The sequence below is a fragment of the Cetorhinus maximus genome, chromosome 9 (assembly GCF_964194155.1).
Source record: "Cetorhinus maximus chromosome 9, sCetMax3.hap1.1, whole genome shotgun sequence".
NCBI classification, from domain to species: domain Eukaryota; kingdom Metazoa; phylum Chordata; class Chondrichthyes; order Lamniformes; family Cetorhinidae; genus Cetorhinus; species Cetorhinus maximus.
This window is the reverse complement of record NC_135887.1, coordinates 61,565,836-61,590,155: the sequence shown is the minus strand read 5'-3', so window position 1 is coordinate 61,590,155 and position 24,320 is coordinate 61,565,836. Positions and strand designations below refer to the sequence as shown.

The window sequence follows — 24,320 nt, the reverse complement described above, 5'->3', positions numbered from 1 at the left end:
GGTACAAGGTGCCTCATTTACTTCTATCAGCTGCTCAGAGTCCGAGATTTTGTAAGTCATTCCAATTAATCATGGGTAATGAAACTTTTAGGTTAGTTGCCATGTTTTATAAGTACTGTCTTATCATCATATCCCATTACCATTCCAGGGCCTTTCCATTCCCTAGGAACCTCTCTTTAATAATTCACCAAATCTCCTGAATTAAGTTTTGTTTAAGATAGACTTCAATGATGCCTCAGAGCTCCCCATATTTTCTCTGAGAACTCAGCCTATTTTTAAAAATTCATTCACGGGATATGGGCTTCTCTGGCTGGGCCAGCATTTATTGCCCATCCCTAATTGCCCTTGAGAAGGTGGTGGTGAGCTGCCTTCTTGAACCGCTGCGGTCCATGTGGTGTAGGTACACCCACAGTGCTGTTAGGGAGGGAGTTCCAGGATTTTGACCCAGCGACAGTGAAGGAACGGTGATATATTTCCAAGTCAGGAAGGTGAGTGACTTGGAGGGGAAAGACCAGGTGGTGGTGTTCCTATCTATCTGCTGCCCTTGTCCTTCTAGGTGGTAGTGGTCACAGGTTTGAAAGGTGCTGTTGAAGAGCCTTGGTGAATTTCTGCAGTGTATCTTGTAGACTGCTGCCACTGTACGTTAGTAGCGGAGAGAGTGAATGTTGAAGGTGGTGAATGGGGTGTCAATCAAGTAGGCTGCTTTGTCCTGGACGGTGTCAAACTTCTTCAATGTTGTTAGGGCTACACTCATGCAGGCAAGTGCAAAGTATTCCATTACACTCCTGACTTGTGACTTGTAAATGGTGGACTGGCTTTGTCAGGAAGTGAGTTACTTGCCTGATAATTACCAGCCTTCTTTGCATGAATCACCCATGCCAAGGCAATTGTCAGATTTTTTTATTCTTTCATGGTATATGGGCTTCGCTGGCTAGGCCAGCATTTATGGCCCATCCCTAGTTGTCCTTGAGAAGGTGGTAGTGAGCTGCCTCCTTGAACCGCTGCAGTCCATGTGGTGTGTGCTGTTAGGGAGGGATTTTAACTCAGTGACAGTGAAGGAACAGCGATATATTTCCAAGTCAGGATGGTGAGTGACTTGGAAGGAACTTGCAGGTGGTGGTGTTCCCATCCATCTGCTGCCCTTGTCTTTCTAGATGGTAGTGGTCGTGGGTTTAGAAGGTGCTGTCTTTGGAGCCTTGGTGAATTCCTGCAGTGCATCTTGTAGATGGTACACATGCTGTTACTATGCAACTATGCATTGGTGGTGGAGAGACTGATTGTTTGTGAATGTGGTGCCAATCAAGCAGGCTGCTTTGTCCTGGATGGTGTCAAGCTTCTTGAGTGTTGTTGGAGCTGCACTCATCCAGGCAAGTGGAGAGTATTCCATCACACTCCTGACTTGTGCCTTGTCACTAGTCCACAGGCTTTGGGGAGTCAGGAGGTGAGTTACTCACCGCAGGATTCCTAGCCTCTGACCTGCTCTTGTAGCCACAGTATTTACATGGCTAGTCCAGTTCAGTTTCTGGTCAATGGTAACCCCCAGGATGTTGATAGTGGGGAATTCAGTGATGGTAATGCCATTGAATGACAAGGGGTGGTGGTTAGATTCTCTCTTGTTGGAGATGCTCATTGCCTTGCATTTGTTTGGCATGAATGTTATATGCCACTTGTCAGCCCAAGCCTGGATATTGTCCAGGTCTTGCTGCATTTGGACATGGACTGCTTCAGTATCTGTGGAGGCGCGAATGGTGCTGAACATTGTGCAATCATCAGCGAACATCCCTACTTCTGACCTTATGATGGAAGGAAGGTCATTGATGAAGCAGCTGAAGATGGTTGGGCCTAGGGCACTACTCTGAGGAACTGCTGCAGTGATGCCCTGGAACTGAAAGGATTGACCTCCAACAACCATAACCATCTTCCTTTGTGCTAGGTATGACTCTAACCAGCAGAGAGTTTTCCCCCTGAATCCCATTGACTCCAGTTTTGCTAGGGCTCCTTGATGCCTCACTCGGTCAAATGCTGCCTTGATGTCAAGGGCTGTCACTCCCATCTCACCTCGGGAGTTCAGCTCTTTTGTCCATGTTTGAACCAAGGCTGTAATGAGGTCAGGAGCTGAGTGGCCCTTGCGGAACCCAAACTGGGCATCAGTGAACAGGGGAAATTCCAAGTGGTGGTGTTTCCATCTATCTGCTGCTCTTGTCCTTCTAGATGGCAGCAATCACAGGGTTGGCCTTGCAGTCTGCTGATAAGCTAAAATCTTTTCGATCACCACACGGTTCTTTTTACAGAGTCCATTGCCAAAAGGACTTTCAGCTATGGGATTCATGACCTTATCTTCACACTTGTCGCTGAACTTGCCACTGATAAAGGAGGCCAGTAAGAAACTTCACTGGTGTCAAGTCTGTTCCCTAAACATTTCTCCATCATTTTGTCTTTAATAAACCTCTCCTTCCTTACTATATATTAGTGTAGAAAGACTTTTTTGAAGATTTCATCCAAGAACTCTAATAGAAAGTCCAAACTTTCATCACTATCTAACTGGCGATCAATCTCACAAGACAGTTCACTTTGATTTAGCGTTCATGGTAAGGATGAACCTGTGTCCACATATCCATTTCATTTTTCCACTGGTCATATACTTTGGACTCTGGGAACATTGGAGTGCTGCCCTGTGGAGAGCCAGTACTGAGGGAGAGCTGTACTGTCCGAGGGTCAGTACTGCGGGAGTGCTGCACTGTCATAGGGTCAGTACTGAGGGTGTGCTGCACTGCCAGAGGGTGAGTACTGAGGGAGTGCTGCACTACCAGTCTGGTTTGGAAGGCGGTGGCAGTGGTGGTCAGTGCTAATGCCCTAAAAAAGAGGACAACCACCCAGTGCCACAAGAGGTTGAATGATCTCCTCCTTTCCGCCAGGGTAAGTCACTCTTCTCATCTCTTCCAACTCTCACACTCACAAACCGATCACTCAGCCACATGGCCCTCACACTACCATTTCAAGGGACACCACCATTCACTCTCCCACACTCACCTTCATTATCTTCATCCTGCCCATGAGACCACTCAGCACCCACACAGACCAGGCGTACTTGTCATCTGGCCCGGCAGGCATCTTGATACACTCTCCCCATCTCTATCCATGCAGGACAAACTGGCTCACAAGAAGATAGAGAGGTTGCAGACTGGAGGGTGAATGCCTGAAATCAAGGCCCTCACAGACTTTGAAAACAGAGCCATCCAGCTGGCCGGTGATGACCAGGACCATTCCTGTGCTGACGGTGAGGTCAGCGCTGCTCTACCAAGTGAGGATCCAGCAGTGCAACATCCATCAGACGACCATGCTGTGAGTGATGTGTCCTCTTTCACAGGCCACTGCCATGCACTAATTATCTCTCCTTGCTTTCACAGCACATCTGCCAAACAGCCGACAGAGTCCATGACCCAGGGCCTCCAATCAAGCCCTGAAGAAACCTCTGAGGAGGAATCTGAAGGTACTCTCCCTGAAGTCCCGTCACAGCGCTCACTTACATCCCCCACCAGTGCAGAGACACACACCTCGGTGGGACCAAGCTTTGGAATAGCCTCAGGATCACAATCTGGTGACCACATCACGCTTTCTGATCCACAGCAGGCGGCGGCAGGGACTTCCCAGGTATCTGGCACTCGGAGGAATTACTGGAGGCCAGAACGTTGCTGTGTCTGAGTCAGATGATGAACATCTTGACTCGGTCATGTCACAGTTGCTGGAGCTGCAAAGGCAAGCTCAGGAACATCAGCTGCACTCCTCAGATTGCAAGGCACGATAGAGGAGTCCGTCCGTCTTCAGTATGAGGTGATAGCGCCGGCATTGCAACGCACCGAGGTCAACACTGGCAAGATTGCGGCCGCCATTGAGATCTTGTTCCAGGACATCACTCCTGCACGGACTGAACTCCATCGCTGACACCATAGTTGGGCTCCAGCAGTGTGTATGCGAGAGGGGTGCTGGGCAGCTCAATCTCACTCCAACTACCCCTTCCGCTCACAGAGTCAGGCAGGGGCCCTCGGGCACCTATAGGGAGGAGGATCAGCAGGTGCACACTCCGGGGCCATCCACCCAGGTGACTCCGGGAGTGTCCGGCCCATCCAAATCCCCGCTTCCTGTGATCCCAGCAGCTCCCGCTCTACAGGCCGAGGAGGGTGTCATTGCCACACAGCAGGACCCCAAAAGCAGGCCGGGGTGTTGATCACTTTTACATACTGTTTGCTACTGTCAATAAACCCCCAAAAATGTCTCCCTGCCTGTGGCTCCTTGTTCTGATGAGCAGTGTTCTTGTCACTCAGATGTGAAACCTTTCTGCACAAGATAAAGGCAGGTGTCTCTGTCCAGGGCCTCTTCCCTGTGCTTTGTGCAGCCTTCAGACCAAAGTGATGGTCCGGCCTCACACTCCCTGGAAACATTACTGGTGCCTGCAGTGTGCTGGTCACTGCTGCGAATGTAGTGTGCAGGCGCCACAGAGTTCCCAACGCCTGCGGGCACGGCAAATTCCGCCTAGTGTGTGGGCCCGGAAGTCCCCAACATTGAAGTCATCTGGCATCAGGTCAAGCATGGGCAAGGACACCTCCTGCTGATTACCAGCAATGGATGAATCAGTGCTCCTCCCTGTCGAACACCACTTAGAGGAAGCACTGGGGGTGGCAAGGGCACAGAATGTACTCTGGGTGGGGACTTCAGTGCCCATAACCAAGAGTGGCTCGGTAGCACCACTACCGACCGAGGACTTATCTGCCAGTCTGGAACTACGGCAGGCGGTGAGGGAACCAACAAGAGGGAAAAACCTATTTGACCTCATCCTCACCAACCTGCCTGCCGCAGATGTACCTGTCCATGACAGTGTTGGTCGGAGTGACCACTGCACAGTCATTGTGGAGACAAAGTCCAGTCTTCACACTGAGGATACCATACATTGTATCGTGGGGCCTGGCCACCGTGCTAAATGGGATAGACAAAGAACAGTTCCAAATTAGGCATCCATGAGGTGCTGTGGGCCATCAGCAGCAGCAGAATTATTTTCAACCACAATCTGTGACCTCATGGCCCAGCATATCCCCCACCCTACCATTACCACCAAGCCAGAGGATTAAGCCTGGTTCAATGAAGAGTGCAGGAGGGCATACCAGGAGCAGCACCAGGCATACCTAAAAATGAGCTGTCAACCTGGTGAAGCTATAACACAAGACTACTTGCATGCCAAACAGCATAAGTAGCAAGTGATAGACAGAGCTAAGTGATGCCACAACCAATGGATCAGATCTAAGCTCTGTAGTCCTGCCACATTCAGTCGTCAATGGTGGTGGACAATTGAACAACTCACTGGAGAAGGAGGCTCCACAAATATCCCCATCCTCAATGATGGAGGAGCCCAGCATATCAGTGCAAAAGATAAGGCTGAAGTATTTGCTACAATCTTCAGCCAGAAGTGCTGAGTGGATGATCCATCTCAGCCTCCTCCGGAGGTCCTCAGCATCACAGTTACCAGTCTTCAGCCAATTTGATTCACTCCACGTGATATCAAGAAACGGCTGAAGGCACTGGATACTGCAAAGGGCCCTGACAATATTCCGGCAATAGAATTGAAGACATACTCCAGAACTTGCCGCTCCCCTAGCCAAGCTGTTCCAGTATAGCTACAACACTGACATCTAACCAGCTATGTGGAAAATTGCCCAGGTGTGTCCTGTACACAAGAAGCAGGACAAATCCAACACGATGGAAGGTGTCATCAACAGTGCTATCAAGCAACAGTTACACAGTAATAATCTGTTCACTGATGCTCAGTTTGGATTCTACCAGGACCACTCAGCACCAGATCTCGTTACAGCCTTGATTCAAACACAGACAAAAAAAGAGCTGAGCTCCAAGGTTGAGCTGAGAGTGACATCAAGGCAGCATTTGACTGAGTGTGGCATCAAGGAACCCTATCAAAACTGAAGTCAATGGGGATTAGGGTGAAACTCTCCATTGGTTGGAGTCATATCTAGCACAGAGGAAGATGGAACAAAAACAGAAAATGCTGGAAATACTCGGCAGATCAGGCAGCATCTGTGGCAAAAAGAACAGTTTTCCAGCATTTTCTGTTTTTGGAGGCCTCTCATTTCACCTCCAGGGTATAGTCAAGGTAGTGTCCTATCACAACTATCTTCAGCTGCTTCATCAATGGCCTTCTCCGTATCATAAGGCCAGAAGTGGGGATGTTCAGTGATAATTGCACAATGTTCAGCACCTTTTGCAACTTGTTACAGATAGGGGAGGAAAGATAAACTGTAAGCCTCAATTCCCTTCCCTTACTGTCCGAATCAATGTGTCTGTGTGTTTCTTAGCCCCTGGAGTGTGTGATCAATTTAAATAACAGCAGCAAGCCTTCGTGGGCTTAAATAATAAAGTTCACACCTTCACCCTGAAAGTCTAAACGTTACACCACTCATGCTCACACACAGAAGAAATATACAGTTCAAGAGAATAACATATGTTCACAAGTTGTAAACCAAAAGAATAGTTCATTGTTCATGTATCTGGCTCATTCCAGAAGGACAGTGGTGGTGGGCCCAGTAAAGAAAAGAGTCTTTTCCAGTCTTGAACTGTAGCTTAGATGAACTCAAATAGCTGGAGTCAAATATCGGGATTATTTCAGGGTTTCCTAGAAGAGATGGCTTCTCAGCAGATCATGAAGTTGGTTCCTTGTGGCTTCCTTACCAGAAGGTTAGGTTTTGCACTGGTAGACCTTTTCAGAGAAAAGACACCAGGCTGAGAAGCTTATATTTTCACAGCCAGCAGGTTCTTAATGGCATGGATGACACTGCCTTTTACTGCAGCAATTCTGCAGCTTTTGGCATCCCTGCAGACTGCCCAGGTCTTTCTGGGTCTTTAGATAATAAGACATATTATCTCAAACCAGTTTTGGTCACATGGTCAACTGCTATTGTCCACCCAGAATGGCTTAAAGCTGACAGCTATTGCTTTGCAATGGAGATAATGGACGGGTTCTTCACAGTTAGTCAGGATGAATTGGTTTCTGCCCAGCTCATTATTAGGACATTTGGAGACATGTGGCTAAATTTTACAGTGGTGGGAGGTATTGCTCACTCCACTGCCCCTCCCCCACCCCCCCCCCGCTCCACCAAGAAGAAAAGTCGGTGCTGCTCTAACTGACGCTCAACAAGGTGTCCCACAATGGGTCTTCCGCTCCTCAGTGGGAGGGAGTCTAGCCCCCCAAAAGATGTACCCCACTTCCTTCCTGCCTTTTAAGCAGTTTGGCCACAGTTTGCCCACTCCTGCCCAACTATGCCAATTTAGCATAATATTCAGGTCAATTGGCTTGGTAACAAGCTCAATGCCTACATGTGACTCCAGAATGACAGAAATGTGGTTGGCTCTTAAATGCCCTCTGAACTAGGGATGGGTAATAAATGCTGGCCTGGCCAGCGATGCCCACATCCCATGAACGAATAAAAAAAAAATCACCAAACAATAACAATTGTAAATTCCACAAATAGGTTCCATCTGGGTATCTCCATTCAAAGGGCCAATTCCCTGCCATTTTTACAGCCCCCCCCTCTGGGATCCAGCAGGGATCATATAAAACATGATGAGTGGCGAACCCACCCATCAAGCCCACAACCTTCCCAACCAACCTTGACCTGCCCCACAAAATATGATAGGTGGGCAGTCTGCCAAACTCCGTCTGCTGTTTTTGAATACTTAACAGGCAATTGAACTTGTTACCAAGTCAATTGACCTGAATATTAAGCTGCCAATGCCAAAAACGGTTGGTGAGGGCAGGCGAATGGGAGTGGGAAGGCTTTTTGTTTTGAGGCAAATTGCTTAAAAGGCAGGAAGGAAGATGGGGACATCCTTTTGGGATGTATTGTGCCCAAGAGAGGCACCTCCACCACCATCCCCCCCACACACCCCCCAGATGTTATCCCTTACTTTGTTTCTCCCCACCTGGCCTCCAAAACATGCGCCCCACCTCCCTAGGCTGCCCAAGCACCACTTCCACTTTACCTTGCTCCGGGATCCATGACCTTTCCATCCTGAGGCCTACCTGTAGTCCCAGCAGTGTACACTGAGTTCTGGCACTGCTGGGACTGCTAGAGCTGCCAGCCAATCTGATCGGCTGGCAGGCTCTTGAGGGTGAGACTTTCTCGCAATGTGGAGCTGCAGTCCCACTCTCACTTCCTTCACGCTGTCAGCAGTGCTTTATTATTGCAGGGAGGCCTTGTTGAATGTCAGTCGGAGAAGCACCAAATTTCTCTCCGGAAGTGAGGGGAGAAATATGGCCTTCCCATAAAATTTTGCCTAGAGATATTCAATCAGGAACGTTCTGGAGGACTGAGGAAGAAATTGCAAAAGTCACCTGACCTTGGCAGCCATCTTAGCCACTTTAAGACTGCCCATTTAAAAAAATAAAGACAGTTCCAGAAGCATCAATGTGAACACAGTCTATCTTTGAAGTTGTGAATAGGACATGCACTCACTGGGCATGACAAACTCATCAAAAGTCATTTAATAAGTTGTCACAGATAAGGTTAATATGCAAGGTAATGGCTCATCGAGTTAATAAGGGGTTAATTCTAATTATGTGATATGCTAATAAGACATTAATGTCACAGGAAGTGATGTAATATCACATGATCTTGCTCTTTTGTACAACTTTGTAGTGAGGTTCAGCCTGCGGTAAGAGATGTTTCAATAAAGTTAGTTTTCATACCTCCGCAGGCTCAGTAAATAACCTGTATTCGCCTAAACAATAGCAAGAACATTTTTTGGTGGCAGCGAGTGAAAGCATAAGTATGGAAAATTCTCTGCCATTACTGGAAAGCTTTGAACAGGTTACAGGTCTCAACCAGGCAGAAGCGTGGCCGACTTGGTGTTGAAGATTTGTCAGATATCACACGGCATCAGGCCTTGTGGTGAAGCCAAGCGGCAAACAGGTCAGTCTGCTATTGTATGCAATGGCTACCTGTGCAGACAATATCCTCATCAGGCAAAGGATTGACAAAGAGAAAGCTATATACAATGAAATAATAAAAGCGCTTAATGCCTACTTCAATCTGTGAAAGAGTACCATTGTAGAGCGGGCTAAATTTAACAAGTATATCCACAGGGGAAAGTATTGAGATGTTTATCCACAAACTGTATAGACTGGCAGAGAATTGTAAATATGGCAGCTTAAAAGATGAACTAATAAGAGACAGAATTGTTGTTGGAGCCTTGGATGAAGCATTGTCTGACCACTTGCAGTTGAGAGATGATTTAACCTTAAAGGCAATTCAACTGAGCAGACAAGCTGAGGTCAGTGGTGATTTGCAGTTACGGGGAGAACTATATCCCAAAAACAACCAGCTCAGTGGAGTGTGTTCAATTTAAAAGTGGAGAGATGGATGTAAAAAAAAGGGAAAGCAGGCACAGAGTCCATCAACTGCCCCAGGTAACTGTAATCAATGTGGTGGGAAAAAATACAGGTACGCAAATTGTTCCGCCAAAGAGGCTGAATGCCATTGTTACAGAAAGAAGGGCCACTTTAAAGCTGTGTGCCACAGCAATGAGTCTGTACAGAAAATGCAGCAAGAAAAGCCTTCAAAAGGTGGCAGGATCCATAAAATAGAAAATACCCATGAAATTGGGATGTCTTTCCTTGGAGAGATCCAGGAACCAAGTGAAAACTTCTGGAGTGTTGATAATTTAGTTGTGGAAAATAAGACAAACTTCTAAGTTAGACACAGCCGTTTTGGTTCTTTCTGATGCTGATCCGGGAGGGATAGAACTCAAGGACATAGAACAACTGAACATAACCCTCCCATCAATAAGAGAACCCTTGTGTGCAATCCTGAATCAGAGTTGTTCACCCTTAAACAGGAAAGCCTGTACTGACTTACATCTGATTTGCAGAGCAGAGGAACTGGAAAGCCGAGATCAGTGTAAAAACTTCAGAGTTGAATTTCCACAGCTGTTCATAGGACTAGGAAAGCTGAAGGCAACATACCACATCACTACATCCTGAAACTTGCCAGTGTGTCTGAGTGCACCCAGAAAAGTTCCTCACCCATTCTTACCAAAGGTGAAGGAGGAAATTGATCCTATGTTGAAGTAAGAGGTTGTTTCACCTTTGACAGAACCAGCAAGCTGGTCCCAGTGTCAAAACCCAACAGATTGATCAGAATTTGCATCGATCTTACACAGCTGAACAAAGCAGTTAAAAGCGAAGTTCACCTTATCAAGACCTTAGCAAAATTGGGAAAGAGTTCAATCTTCACAAAGCTAGGTGCAAATAGTGGTCTTTGGCAACTACTCTTCAATGAAGAGTCTAAGTTTCTCACAACCTTCATCACTCCGTTTGGGAGGTTTTATTTCAACAGATTACGCTTTGGTAGATTTCTGTCACTGGTGTGATGCCAGAGAACAATTTCAAACATCCTAGAAGGACTGGATAGGGTCACATGTCACATGGATGATGTCCTGATCTATGGATCCACTCAGTCAGAACATTAGTTTGTGAACTGTGCTGTGATACCTAGAAAAAGCAGGACTTACACTCAACAACAAATACAAATTGAGGAGGATTGATGAGGGTAGTGTAGTAGATGTCTACATGGATTTCAGTGAGGCATTTGACAAGGTCCCACATGGCAGACAGGTCAGGAAAGTGAGATCCCATGGGATACGGGGGAAGGCGGCAGATTGGATCCAGAATTGGATCAATGACAAGAAGCAAAGAGTAACGGTTGATGGATGTTTTTGCGAATGGAAAATGGTTTCCAATGGTGTTCCACAGGGCTCGATGTTGGGGCCTGTGCTGTTTGTTGTACATATTCATGATTTGGACTTAAATGTGGGAGGCATGGTTGGGAAATTTGCAGATGACACAAAAATTGGCCATGTGGTTGATAGTGAAGAGGATATCTGTCGACTCCAGAATGATATCAATGGTTTGGTTGAGTGGGCAGAAAAGTGGCAAATGGAATTCAATCCAGAAAAGTGTGAGGTAATACATTTGGGGAGGGCAAAAAAAGCAAGGGAATACTTAATAAACGGGAAGTTATTGAGAGGGGTTGAGGAAGTGAGAGACCATGGAGTGTATGTCCACAGGTCCTTGAAGGTGGCAGGACAGGTGCACAAGGTGGTCAAGAAAGCATATGGAATGCTTTCCTTTATTGGGCTAGGTATTGAAATACAAAGCAGGGATGTAATGATGGAACTGTATAAAATGCTGGTTAGGCCACAGCTGGAATTTTGTGTATGGTTCTGGTCACCACATTACAAGAAGGACATAATTACTCTGGTGAGAGTACAGAGGATATTTGCAAGGATGTTGCCAGGGCTTGAAAATTGTGGCTGTGAGGAGAGATTGGATAGACTGGGGTTGTTTTACTTCGAACGGAGGAGGCTGAGGGGTGACCTAATTGAGGTGTACAAAATTATGAGGGGCCTAGACAGGACCTAGGGTAGACAGCAAAACCTTGTTTCCCCTAGCTGAGGGGTCAATTACCAGGGGGATTTAAGGTGATTGGTAGAAGGATTAGAGGGCACATGAGGGAAAGCTTTTTCACCCAGAGGGTGGTAGGTGTCTGGAATTCACTGCCTAAATTGGTGGTTGAGGCTGAAATGCTCAACTCATTTAAAAAGTACCTGGATCTGTACCTGAAGTGCTATAACCTGCAAGGCTACGGACCCGGTGCTGAAAAGTGGGATTAAAATGAGCGACTAATTTATTTTTTCTCCCTTTGGCCGGCACAGACATGATGGGCTGAATGGCCTCTTTCTGCACCGTAACATTTCTATGACTCGGTGGTTCAAACCCTCACAACTAACTGTCAAGTTCTTTGGATATATCACAGATGCATTCAGTGTCAGAGTTGATCCACAGAAGACAAAAGCAATCAAGGGGTTTTCTGCTCCTTGGAATGTGACTGAGCTCCAGAGATTCATGGGTATAGTAAACCAAACCGGAAAGTTCCTGTCCAACTTAGCTGTTGTCAATGAGCCACTACATCAGCTGTTACGATAGGACAATACAGGGTGCTGGGAGGAAGCACAACAGAGATCTTCTGAGAAAATCAAAGAGATGCTGGTATCACCTGATATTTTAGCTCACGATGACCCAGAGTTACCCACTTCAGTTCACCATATCATATGGATTTGTCCGTACTACCAGCTCATCAAGATACCATCAAGCCAACAGTGAAGCTGAAAGAGGAGTGTGTACAGTGAACACATTGCTGAAGAAGAACAATGACATCCACCTGCAGTTCTGAACTGTTGTTCAGCTCCACTCCAAAATGGCCCAGAACCATGTGAACTCCTCATGGGAAGATGGCTGAGAACTGAACTCCCTACTCCCCCACACACACATTCATACTGCGTACAAGCTGATGAGCCGAACAAGATGAGGGAGAAGGAGGATGAGTATCATTCCAGCCGGATGTGGGACTATGGCAAACGTCACAAAGCACACAACCTGCCAGACCTCCAACCAGGAGAGCCAGTTTGGATCCGAGACTAAGTTTGTTATGGACAAATGGTGAATAAACACCACACCCAAGGTCCTATCTCATCTAAACAAATAATGCTAGCTGCCAGACACAAGCAACCTTCTACATAGTCAAAGCAGTAATCTACAAATCAAAAAGACCAGAGATGCTGCATTCATCTACCAATCCAGACGACTGCCAGACTGGTGAACCTGATTCATCTATTAATTCTCCTTCTGCTGAGCAGAGTCTGAAAGATTACTCACAGGACTCAAATCCCCAATCTCCTCCAAAGCAGCTGAGGACCCATTCAGGTAGACCAGTGAAACCACCACAAGCAATTGTCCCTATAAGAAAAGCGATTGAAGTCAGACACTGGGAGCGGGAAGAAATAGGGTGGGGGTGGAGAGAGATATAATGTAATGGGGAGAATCAGGAACTTGGGAGGAGATGTGATGTAATGGGGAGAGTCAGAGACTTGTGGGGGAGATTATATAAAGGGTTAATTGTAACTGTGTGATATGCTAATAAGACAGTATACATCACAGGAAGTGATGTAATGTCACATGATCTTGCTCTCTCATGGAAAGATACAGCTCACAGTAAGATGTGTTCCAATAAAGTTAACATTTTCCTTACCTCAGCAGACTGTGTTAGCACAACGAGACCAAGAATATTATAGGGGGTAATATATTAGCATGGATGGCGGATTAATTAATGAACAGGGCATTTTCAAGTTGGCAGGCTGCAACTTGTGGAGTTCCACATGGATCAGTGCTGAGGTCTCAGCCATTTGCAATCTATATTAATGATTCAAAGAGACTTGAAGTCACGTATCCAAAGTTGTTTGTCATGATAAGAGCAGTAACATTGAGGAACACAAATTTACAGTTACACCATGTAAAATTTTGTTCTGAAAAAATCATTTGTCACCTTAAAAGGTTCTTTTCAAGAACTAATAAGTCTTGACATTTCATTCAGGACACTCTCTCCCATCACCTGGAGGAATGACTGGAACTAGTGGAAGAGGTAGTTATATGTATAGTGGATGATGGTCTTTGCTGCTCATGGATCAGGCTAATGTGTTTGCAATAGGTCAATACATGTTAACGTTCTTGCTGTTGGTTGGTTGACTATGTAGAATGGATGGTAGTGTGTTCCTTGATGTCATTGAGGTGTTAGTTTTGGAGGTGTTAGTAGATCTCCATAGCTTCCCTGACATGTCTTGTATACCAGTGTGTGAAGTTCAGAGTTGGACAATTGATGTGGTTGTTATTAAGTTAAGTGTGTTTGATAGTAGCTGTAGTTTGATTTGTCCCATTTGATGTGCTTAAATTGGGTTTGTTGTTCATTGAGGCTAGTGTAGGCTGCAGCTAGTTTCCCCAGTGTAGACAAGTCCGAAATCACATAGTATGCTGTAAATTCCTGACTTGTTGTAAGATAGTTTCTTGTCTTTGTGGATATGAAGAATGAAGAGCAGCTTCATAGGTAATGTGTGGGATTTCTATCTCCGCTGACTTGAGTACATGTTGTAGTTTAGGCAAGGTGGAATCAATGTACAGGAGGCTAATTCTTCTTAATGGGAGTAGTTGTTATAGAGCGAGGAATTGGTGGGTCTGCGGTTAACCTTGTGTGAAGGGAGTCCATTGACTTCAAGTGTAGACTTAATATGGCCAAGTCCCTGTTGTAGATGTTTCCTGTCACTGATGGAGTCAGCTCTTCTAATGAGGGTGTTGGAAACTGATTGGAGGATGGAGAGTGATGGGACGATCAATGGTTTAGGACTGAGGCAAGAGTTCTACCAACTGAGCCACAGCTGCCAGATGCAAAGTACCTGTTTAATATGCCATGCCCTCTGGCTCCACAATGCAATGTCCTTGAGGTCCATCCTACCTTTGGCTACCCTTTTATTATTTATGTTTATTAAAGACTTTTGAATTCCCTTTTTTGTTAGCCTCGAATCTACGCTCACACTCTCTGTCTACCCCTCTTAATTCCTTTTCAGATCTTGTCTTGACATTCCATATTCAACTTGGTTCTCTACAGAATCATCAACATTGCCAATTATCCTTCTGTCTCTTTTTCATTATAATAGCTTTCAGAGAGAAACCTTTGGATTCCCTTCCTTTCTAGTTTCAACCTGAATGATCTTCTCCTTGTTCATTTACTGTTTTACCTGCCAATCTTAGATCGCACAGATTCCTTTTCAACTCATTGAAAGGAACCCTCATTTAGTGGGGGATTTTTACATTTGATTTTTCTTTGTCCTTATCTGTAACTGCTCCAACCCTATATCCTACATCCTTTATCCCATTGATGGGGTCAGCGTTTTTTACAACCTTTGTTCCATAGCCGTGGCCGCAGAGTGTCGATTTGCACAATCGAGAGATGAGACAGCAGAGATTTGCACACTTCACTGAACTGGCAATCATCTCCGTTCAGGAAATAGTGGACTTTGCAAAACAGGTGCCAGGGTTCCTGGATCTCACCCGTGAAGATCAGATTGCTTTGCTCAAGACTTCCACCATTGAGGTAGGGATCCAGCTCTGGTACAGCTGATGCATGAACAAAATGTGAGTACTTTGCCATTGAATGTCCTGATCTGTGTAGGATTCCCCAAAAGGTTAAGTTTGCAAATATCCTTCAAGCATTCAGGAACATCACTGAACATTAAAAGAAAATCTACATTGGGATTATCACTGGCAGCTGGCACCTGGGTGTTGTTTTAAGATTAATTGCGACTAGGACCTGACACTTGGGTGAGGATATTTAATATGAGCGCATTGCTGTGTCCTTGTTTTGTGAGCGAGAGGATTTATTACTGTATCCACAGATGTGGCTGAGTGTTCAACAATGGGATTGTCACTGAATCCTGACACATTGTCCTGTGTTTAACACTGAGATTGTCATTGAATCCTGATGCATTGTCCTGTGTTTTACACTGGGATTGTCACTGAATCCTGATGCATGATCCTGTTGTTAACACTGGGATTGTTGCTGAATCCTGTCGCATTGTACCATCTTTAACACTGGGAATGCTACTGAATCCTGTCGCATTGTATCGTCTCTAACCCTGGGATTGTCACTGAATCCTGATGCATTGTCCGTTATTTAACACTAAGATTGTCACTGAACCCTGATGCATTTTCCTGTGTTTAACACTGTAATTGTCACTGAATCCTGACGCATTGTCCTGTGTTTTACACTGGGATGGTCACTGAATCCTGATGCATTATCTTGTTGTTAACACTGGGATTGTTGCTGAATCCTGTCGCATTGTACAGTCTTTAACACTGGGAATGCTACTGAATTCTGATGCATTGTCCTGTGTTTAATACTGGGATTGTCACTGAATCCTGATGCATTTTCCCCAGTTTAACACTGGGATTGTCACTGAATCCTGACACATTGTCCTTTGCTTCACTCTGGGGTTGACACAAAATCCTGACGCATTGTCCTGTGATTAGTACTGGGATTGTCACTGTATCCTGATGCATTTTCCTGTCATTAACACTGGGATTGTCACTGAATCGTGACTCATTGTCCTGTGTTGCATGCAGGGATTATCATAGAACCATAGAACACTACAGCACAGAAAACAGGCCGTTCGGCCCTTCTAGTCTGTGCCGAAATATTATTCCGCTAGTCCCATTGACCTGCACCTAGTCCATAACCCTCTAGACCTCTCCCATCCATGTATCTATCTAATTTATTCTTAAAACCTAAGAGTGAGCCCGCATTTACCACGTCAGATGGTAGCTCGTTCCACACTCTCACCACTCTCTGAGTGAAGAAGTTCCCCCTAATGTTCCCCCTAAACCTTTCCCCTTTCACCCTAAAGCCATGTCCTCTCGTGTTTATCTCTCCTAATCTAAGTGGAAAGAGCCTACTCGCATTTACTCTGTCCATACCCCTCACAATTTTGTAAACTTCTATCAAATCACCCCTCATTCTTCTACGCTCCAAGGAATAAAGTCCTAACCTGTTTAATCTTTCCCTGTAACTCAACTCCTTAAGACCCGGCAACATCCTAGTAAATCTTCTCTGCACTCTCTCAATTTTACTGATATCCTTCCTGTAGTTAGGCGACCAGAACTGCACATAATACTCCAAATTTGGCCTCACCAATGTCTTATACAACCTCACCATAACATCCCAACTCCTATACTCAATACTTTGATTTATGAAGGCCAGTATGCCAAAAGCTTTCTTTACAACCTTGTCTACCTGTGACGCCCCTTTCAGGGAATTATGTATCTGAACTCCCAGATCCCTTTGTTCCTCCGCACTCCTCAGTGCCCTACCATTTACTGTGTATGTCCTACCTTGGTTTGACCTTCCAAAATGTAACACCTCACACTTTTCCGCATTAAATTCCATCTGCCATTTTCTGGCCTATTTTTCCAGTTGGTCCAGATCTCTCTGCAAGCTTTAAAAGCCTTCCTCGCTGTCCACAACGCCTCCAATCTTAGTGTCATCAGCAAACTTGCTGATCCAATTCACCAAATTATCATCCAAATCATTGATATAGACAACAAACAACAATGGTCCCAGTACAGATCCCTGAGACACACCACTAATCACAGACCTCCAGTCTGAGAAGCAATCATCCACTACCACTCTCTGTCTTTTCCCACACAGCCAATTTCGAATCCAGTTCACAACCTCTCCATGGATACTAAGTGTCTGAACCTTCTGAACTAACCTCCCATGTGAGACGTTGTCAAAGGCCTTACTAAAGTCCATGTAGACAACATCCATAGCCTTTCCTTCATCTACTTTCTTGTTAACCTCTTCGAAAAACTCTACAAGGTTCGTTAAACACGACCTACCACACACAAAGCCATGCTGACTATCCTTAATCAGCCCTTGGCTGTCCAAATAATTATATATCCGATCTCTCAGAACACCTTCCAATAATTTACCTACTACTGACGTCAGGCTCACTGGCCTGTAATTACCTGGTTTACTTTTGGAGCCTTTTTTAAACAACGGAACAACATGAGCTACCCTCCAATCCTCCGGCACCTCCCGTGGCTAAGGACATTTTAAATATTTCTGCCAGGGCCCCTGCAATTTCTACACTAGTCTCCCTCAAGGTCCGAGGGAATATCATGTCAGGCCCGGGGGATTTATCTACCTTTATTCGCTGTAAGGCAGCAAGCACCTCCTCCTCTTTAATCTATATGTTCCATGACACTACTGCTTGTTTCCCTTCCTTCCTTATACACTATGCCTATTATCGCTGAATCCGGGTGCATTGTCCCTTGATTAACACTGGGATTGACACGGAATCCAGATGCATTTTCTTATATTTCACACTGAGATTGTCACTGAATCCTGATGCACTTCCCTTATTTAACACTGGGATTTTAACTGAATCCTGATGCATTGTCCTCTGTTTAACACTGGGATTGTCACTGAATCCCGATGCATTTTCCTGTGTTTTACATTGGAATTGTCATTGAATCCTGACGTGTTGTCTGTGTTTTAAATTGGGATTGTCATTGAATCAAGATGCATTTTCAAATGTTTAACACTGTGATTGTCACTGAATCGTGATGCATTGTCCTGTGTTCAGCACTGGGATAGTCACTGAATCCTGATGCATTGTCCTATATTCAACATGGAGATTGTCACTGAATCCTTACGCCTTGTACCGTGTTTAACACTGGGATGCTCAGGATTCAGTGACAATCCCAGCGTTAAAAGACAGGACAATGCGCCTGGATTCAGTGACAATCCAAATGTAAATCACAGGACAATGCATCAGGATTCGCTGAGATTGTCACTGAATCCTGATGCATTGTCCTGTGTTTAACACTGGGATTGTCATTGAATCCTGACACATTGTCCTGTGTTAAACACTGGGATTCTTGCTCAATCGTGATTCATTGTCCTGAGTTTACTTCTGGGATTGTCACTGAATCCTGACGCATTGTCCTGTGTTTTATACTGGGATTGCCACTAAATCCTGATGCATTGTCCTGTGTTTTACATTGTGATTGTCACTGAACCTTGGTCCATTGTCCTGTGTTTTACATTGTGATGGTCACTGTATCCTGATGCATTGTCTTGTGTTTACTACTGAGAGTGTCACTGAATTGTGATTCATTGTCCTGTGTTTACTTCTCGGATTTTCATTCAACCCTGATTTAATGTCCCATGTTTAACACTGGAATTGTCACTGAATCTTGGAGCATTGTCCTGTCTTTTGCACTGGGAATGTCATTGAATCCTGATGCATTGTCCTAGATTAAACACTGGGATTGTCACTGATTCCTGACGCATTGTCCCACGATTTACATTGGGACTGTCACTGAATCCGGATCCAGTGTCCTGTGTTTAACACGGACTGTCACTGAAACCTGATGCATTGTCCTGTGTTTTACATTGGGATTGACATTGAATCAAGATGCTTTATCAAATGTTTAACAATGTCATTGTCACAGAATCCGGACGCATTGTCCTGTGTTTAACACTGTGATTGTCACTGAATCCTGATGCATTTTCCTCTCTTCACCACTGGGATTGTCACTGAATCCTGATGCATTGTCCTGTATTCAAGATTGAGATTGTCACTGAATCCTTATGCATTGTAATGTGTTTAACACTGGGATTGTCAGGATTCAGTGACAATCCCAGCGTTAAAGGACAGGACAATTCGTCAGGTTTCATGGACAATCCCAGTGATAAACACAGGAGAATGTGTCAGGACTCGGTGACAATCCAAATTTAAATCACAGGACAATGCATCAGGATTCGCTGGGATTGTCACTGAATCCTGATGCATTGTCCTGTGTTTAACATGAGGATTGTCATTGAATCCTGACACATTGTCCTGTGTTAAACACTGGGATTGTTGCTCAATTGTGATTCATTGTCCTGAGATTACTTCTGGGATTGTCAATGAATCCTGACGCATTACCCTGTGCTTTACACTGGGATTGTCACTGAATCCTGATGCATTGTCCTGTGATTTACATTGGGATTGTCATTCAATCCTGACGCATTGTCCTGTGTTCAACACGGGGATCGTCATTGAATCAAGATGCATTGTCCTGTGATTTACATTGCGACTGTCACTGAATCTTGATGCAATGTCCTGTATTTAACACTGGGATTGTCACTGAATCCTGATGCATTGCCCTGTGATTAAAATTTGGACTGTCTCTGAATCCTGATGCATTACCTGTGTTTAACACGTGGATTGTCACTGAATCCTGATGAATTGTCCTGTGTTTTACTTTCGGACTGCCCATGAATCCTGATGCATTTTCCAGTGTTTACCTCTGGGATTGCCACTGAATCCTGATGCATTTTCCTGTCTTCACCACTGGGATTATCACTGTATGCTGATGCATTGTCCCATGATTTACATTGGGACTGACACTGAATCCGGATGCAGTGTCCTGTGTTTAACACGGACTGTCACTGAATCCGGATGCATTGTCCTGTGTTTAACACTGTGATTATCACTGAACCCTGATGCATTTTCCTGTGTTTTACATTGGGATTGTCATTGAATCAAGATGCATTGTCAAATGTTTAACAATGTCATTGTCACTGAATCCGGACACATTGTCCTGTGTTTAACACTGGCATTGTCAGTGAATCCTGATGCATTGTCCTGTATTCAAGATTGAGATTGTCACTGAATCCTTACGCATTGTACGGTGTTTAACACTGGGATTGTCAGGATTTAGTGACAATCCCAGCGTTAAAGGACAGGACAATGCGTCAGGATTCAGGGAAAATCCCAGTGATAAACACAGGACAATGTGTCAGGATTCAGTGACAATCCAAATGAAAATCACAGGACAATGCATCAGGATTTGCTGGGATTGTCACTGAATCCTGATTCATTGTCCTGTGTTTAACACTGGGATTGTCATTGAACCCTGACATATTCTCCTGTGTTAAACAATGGGATTGTTGCTCAATCGTGATTCATGGTCCTGAGTTTACTTCTTGGATTGTCATTGAATCCTGACGCATTGTCCTGTGCTTTACACTCGGATTGTCACTGAATCCTGATGCATTGTCCTGTGATTTACATTGGGATTGTCATTCAATCCTGATGCATTGTCCTGTGTTTAACACGGGGATTATCATTGAATGCTGATACATTGTCCTGTGATTTACACTGGGACTGTCAGTGAATCCTGACGCATTGTCCTGTGTTCAACACAGGGATCATCATTGAATCATGATGCATTGCCCTGTGATTTAAATTGGGACTGTCACTGAATCCTGATGCAATGTCCTGTATTTAACACTGGGATTGTCACTGGATCCTGATTCATTGCCCTATGATTAAAATTTGGACTGTCTCTGAATCCTGATGCATTGTCCTGTGTTTAACACTGGGATTATCACTGAATCCTGATGCATTGTCCTGTGTTTAACACAGGGGTTTTCACTGAATCCTGGTGAATTGTCCTGTGTTTTTCTTTCGGACTGCCCATGAATCCTGATCAATTTTCTAGTGTTTACCTCTGGGATTGCCACTGAATCCTGATGCATTGTCCTGTATTCCACATTCAGATTGTCACTGAATCCTGATGCATTGTCCTGTGTTTAGCACTGGGATTGTCATTGAATCCTGATGCATTGTCCTAGATTTAACACTGGGATTATCACTATATCCTGATGCATTGTCCCATGATTTACATTGGGACTGTCACTGAATCCGGATGCAGTGTACTGTTTTTAACATGGACTGTCACTGAATCCTGATGCATTTTCCTGTGATTTATATTGGGATTGTCATTCAATTCTGACGCATTGTCCTGTGTTTAACATGGGGATTGTCACTGAATCCTGGTGAATTGTCCTGTGTTTTACATTCGGACTGCCCATGAAACTTGATGCATTTTCCAGTGTTTACCTCTGGGCTTGCCACTGAATCCTGATGCATTGTCCTGTATTCAACATTCAGATTGTCACTGAATCCTGATGCATTGTCCTGTGTTTAACACTGGGATTATCACTGAATCCTGATGCATTGTCCTGTGTTTAACGCGGGGATTGTCACTGAATCCTAGTGAATTGTCCTGTGTTTTACATTTGGACTGCCCATGAATCCTGATGCATTTTCCAGTCTTTACCTCTGGGTTTGCCACTGAATCCTGATGCATTGTCCTGTATTCCACATTCAGATTGTCACTGAATCCTGATGCATTGTCCTGTGCTTAACCCTGCGATTGTCACTGAATCCTGATGCATTGTCCTGTGTTTAACACTGGGATTAACACTGAATGCATTGTCCTGTGATTTACATTGGGGCTGTCACTGAATCCTGATGCATTGTCCTGTGATTTATATTGGGACTGTCATTGAATCCTGATGCATCGTCCTGTGTTTATCACGGGGATTGTCACTGAATCCTGGTGAATTGTCCTGTCTTTTACATTCGCACTGCCCATGAATCCTGATGCATTTTCCAGTGTTTACCTCTGGGATTGCCACTGAATCCTGACGCATTGTCCTTTGCTTCACTCTGGGGTTGTCACAAAATCCTGACGCATTGTCCTGTGTTTAACATTGGGATTGTTTCTGAATCCTGATGCATTGTCCTTTGCTTCACTCTGGAGTTGTCACAAAATCCTGACGCATTGTCCTGTGATTAGTACTGAGATTGTCACTGTATCCTGATGCATTTTCCTGTCATTAACACTGGGAATGTCACGGAAACGTGACTCATTGTCCTGTGTTGCCCATAGGGATTATCACTGAATCTGGATGCATTGTCCCTTGATTAACACTGGGATTGCCCGGAATCCAGATGCATTGTCTTATGTTTCACACTGAGATTGTCTCTGAATCCTGATGCATTTTCCTGTCATTAACACTGGGATTGTCACTGAATCGTGACTCATTGTCCTGTGTTGCACGCAGGGATTATCATGGAACCATAGAACACTACAGCACAGAAAACAGGCCATTCGGCCCTTCTCGTCTGTGCCAAAATATTATTCCGCTAGTCCCATTGACCTGCACCTAGTCCATAACCCTCCAGACCTCTCCCATCCATGTATCTATCTAATTTATTCTTAAAACTTAAGAGTGAGCCCGCATTTACCAGGTCAGATGGTAGCTCGTTCCACACTCTCACCACTCTCTGAGTGAAGAAGTTCCCCCTAATGTTCCCCCTAAACCTTTTCCCTTTCACCCTAAAGTCATGTCCTCTCATGTTTATTTCTCCTAATCTAAGTGGAAAGAGCCTACTCACATTTACTCTGTCTATACCCCTCACAATTTTGTAAACTTCTATCAAATCTCCCCTCATTCTACTACGCTCCAAGGAATAAAGTCCTAACCTGTTTAATCTTTCCCTGTAACTCAACTCCTTAAGACCCGGCAACATCCTAGTAAATCTTCTCTGCACTCTCTCAATTTTACTGATATCCTTCCTGTAGTTAGGCGACCAGAACTGCACATAATACTCCAAATTTGGCCTCACCAATGTCTTATACAACCTCACCATAACATCCCAACTCCTATACTCAATACTTTGATTTATGAAGGCCAGTATGCCAAAAGCTTTCTTTACAACCTTGTCTACCTGTGACGCCACTTACAGGGAATTATGTATCTGAATTCCCAGATCCTTTTGTTCCTCCGCACTCCTCAGTGCCCTACCATTTACTGTGTATGTCCTACCTTGGTTTGACCTTCCAAAACGTAACACCTCACAATTTTCCGCGTTAAATTCCATCTGCCATTTTTTGGCCCATTTTTCCAGTTGGTCCAGATCTCTCTGCAAGCTTTGAAAGCCTTCCTCACTGTCCACAACGCCTCCAATCATAGTGTCATCAGCAAACTTGCTGATCCAATTCACCACATTATCATCCAAATCATTGATATAGACAACAAACAACAATGGTCCTAGTACAGATCCCTGAGGCACATCACTAGTCACAGACCTCCAGTCTGAGAAGCAATCATCCACTTCCACTCTCTGTCTTCTCCCACACAGCCAATTTCGAATCCAGTTTACAACCTCTCCATGGATACCAAGTGTCTGAACCTTCTGAACTAACCTCCCATGTGAGACGTTGTCAAAGGCCTTACTAAAGTCCATGTAGACAACATCCACAGCCTTTCCTTCATCTACTTTCTTGTTAACCTCCTCGAAAAACTCTACAAGTTTTGTTAAACACGACCTACCACATACAAAGCCAAGCTGACTATCCTTAATCAGCCCTTGGCTGTCCAAATAATTAAAAATCCGATCTCTCAGAACACCTTCCAATAATTTACCTACTACTGACTGACGTCAGGCTCACTGGCCTGTAATTACCTGGTTTACTTTTGGAGCCTTTTTTAAACAACGGAACAACATGAGCTCCCCTCCAATCCTCCGGCACCTCACCCGTGGCTAAGGACATTTTAAATATTTCTGCCAGGGCCCCTGCAATTTCTACACTAGTCTCCCTCAAGGTCCGAGGGAATATCATGTCAGGCCCGGGGGATTTATCTACCTTTATTCACTGTAAGGCAGCAAGCAACTCCTCCTCTTTAATTTCTATATGTTCCATGACACTACTGCTTGTTTCCCTTCCTTTCTTATCCACTATGCCAGTTATCGCTGAATCCGGATGCATTGTCCCTTGATTAACACTGGGAATGACACGGAATCCAGATGCAATGTCTTATATTTCACACTGAGATTGTCACTGAATCCTGATGCATTGTCCTGTGTTTTACATTGTGATTGTCACTGTATCCTGTTGCATTGTCTTGTGTTTACCACTGAGAGTGTCACTGAATCGTGATTCATTGTCCTGTGTTTACTTCTCGGATTGT

At 44.7% G+C, this 24,320-nt stretch overlaps 1 protein-coding gene across 6 annotated transcripts in view; it reads left to right on the top strand.

The window, feature by feature from the left end:
* Positions 1 to 24,320, top strand: part of nr1h3 (nuclear receptor subfamily 1, group H, member 3) — a 521,793-nt gene that overhangs the window by 232,304 nt on the left and 265,169 nt on the right. For 5 of the 6 annotated variants that reach the window (XM_078548804.1, XM_078548803.1, XM_078548806.1 and 2 more), the window contains one exon: positions 14,862 to 15,041. The exons of the other annotated variant lie outside the window; for it this stretch is intronic. In XM_078548804.1, the coding sequence (XP_078404930.1) occupies positions 14,862 to 15,041 (180 nt within the window). The remainder of the gene's footprint in view (positions 1 to 14,861; positions 15,042 to 24,320) is intronic. 6 annotated transcript variants of the gene reach the window in all.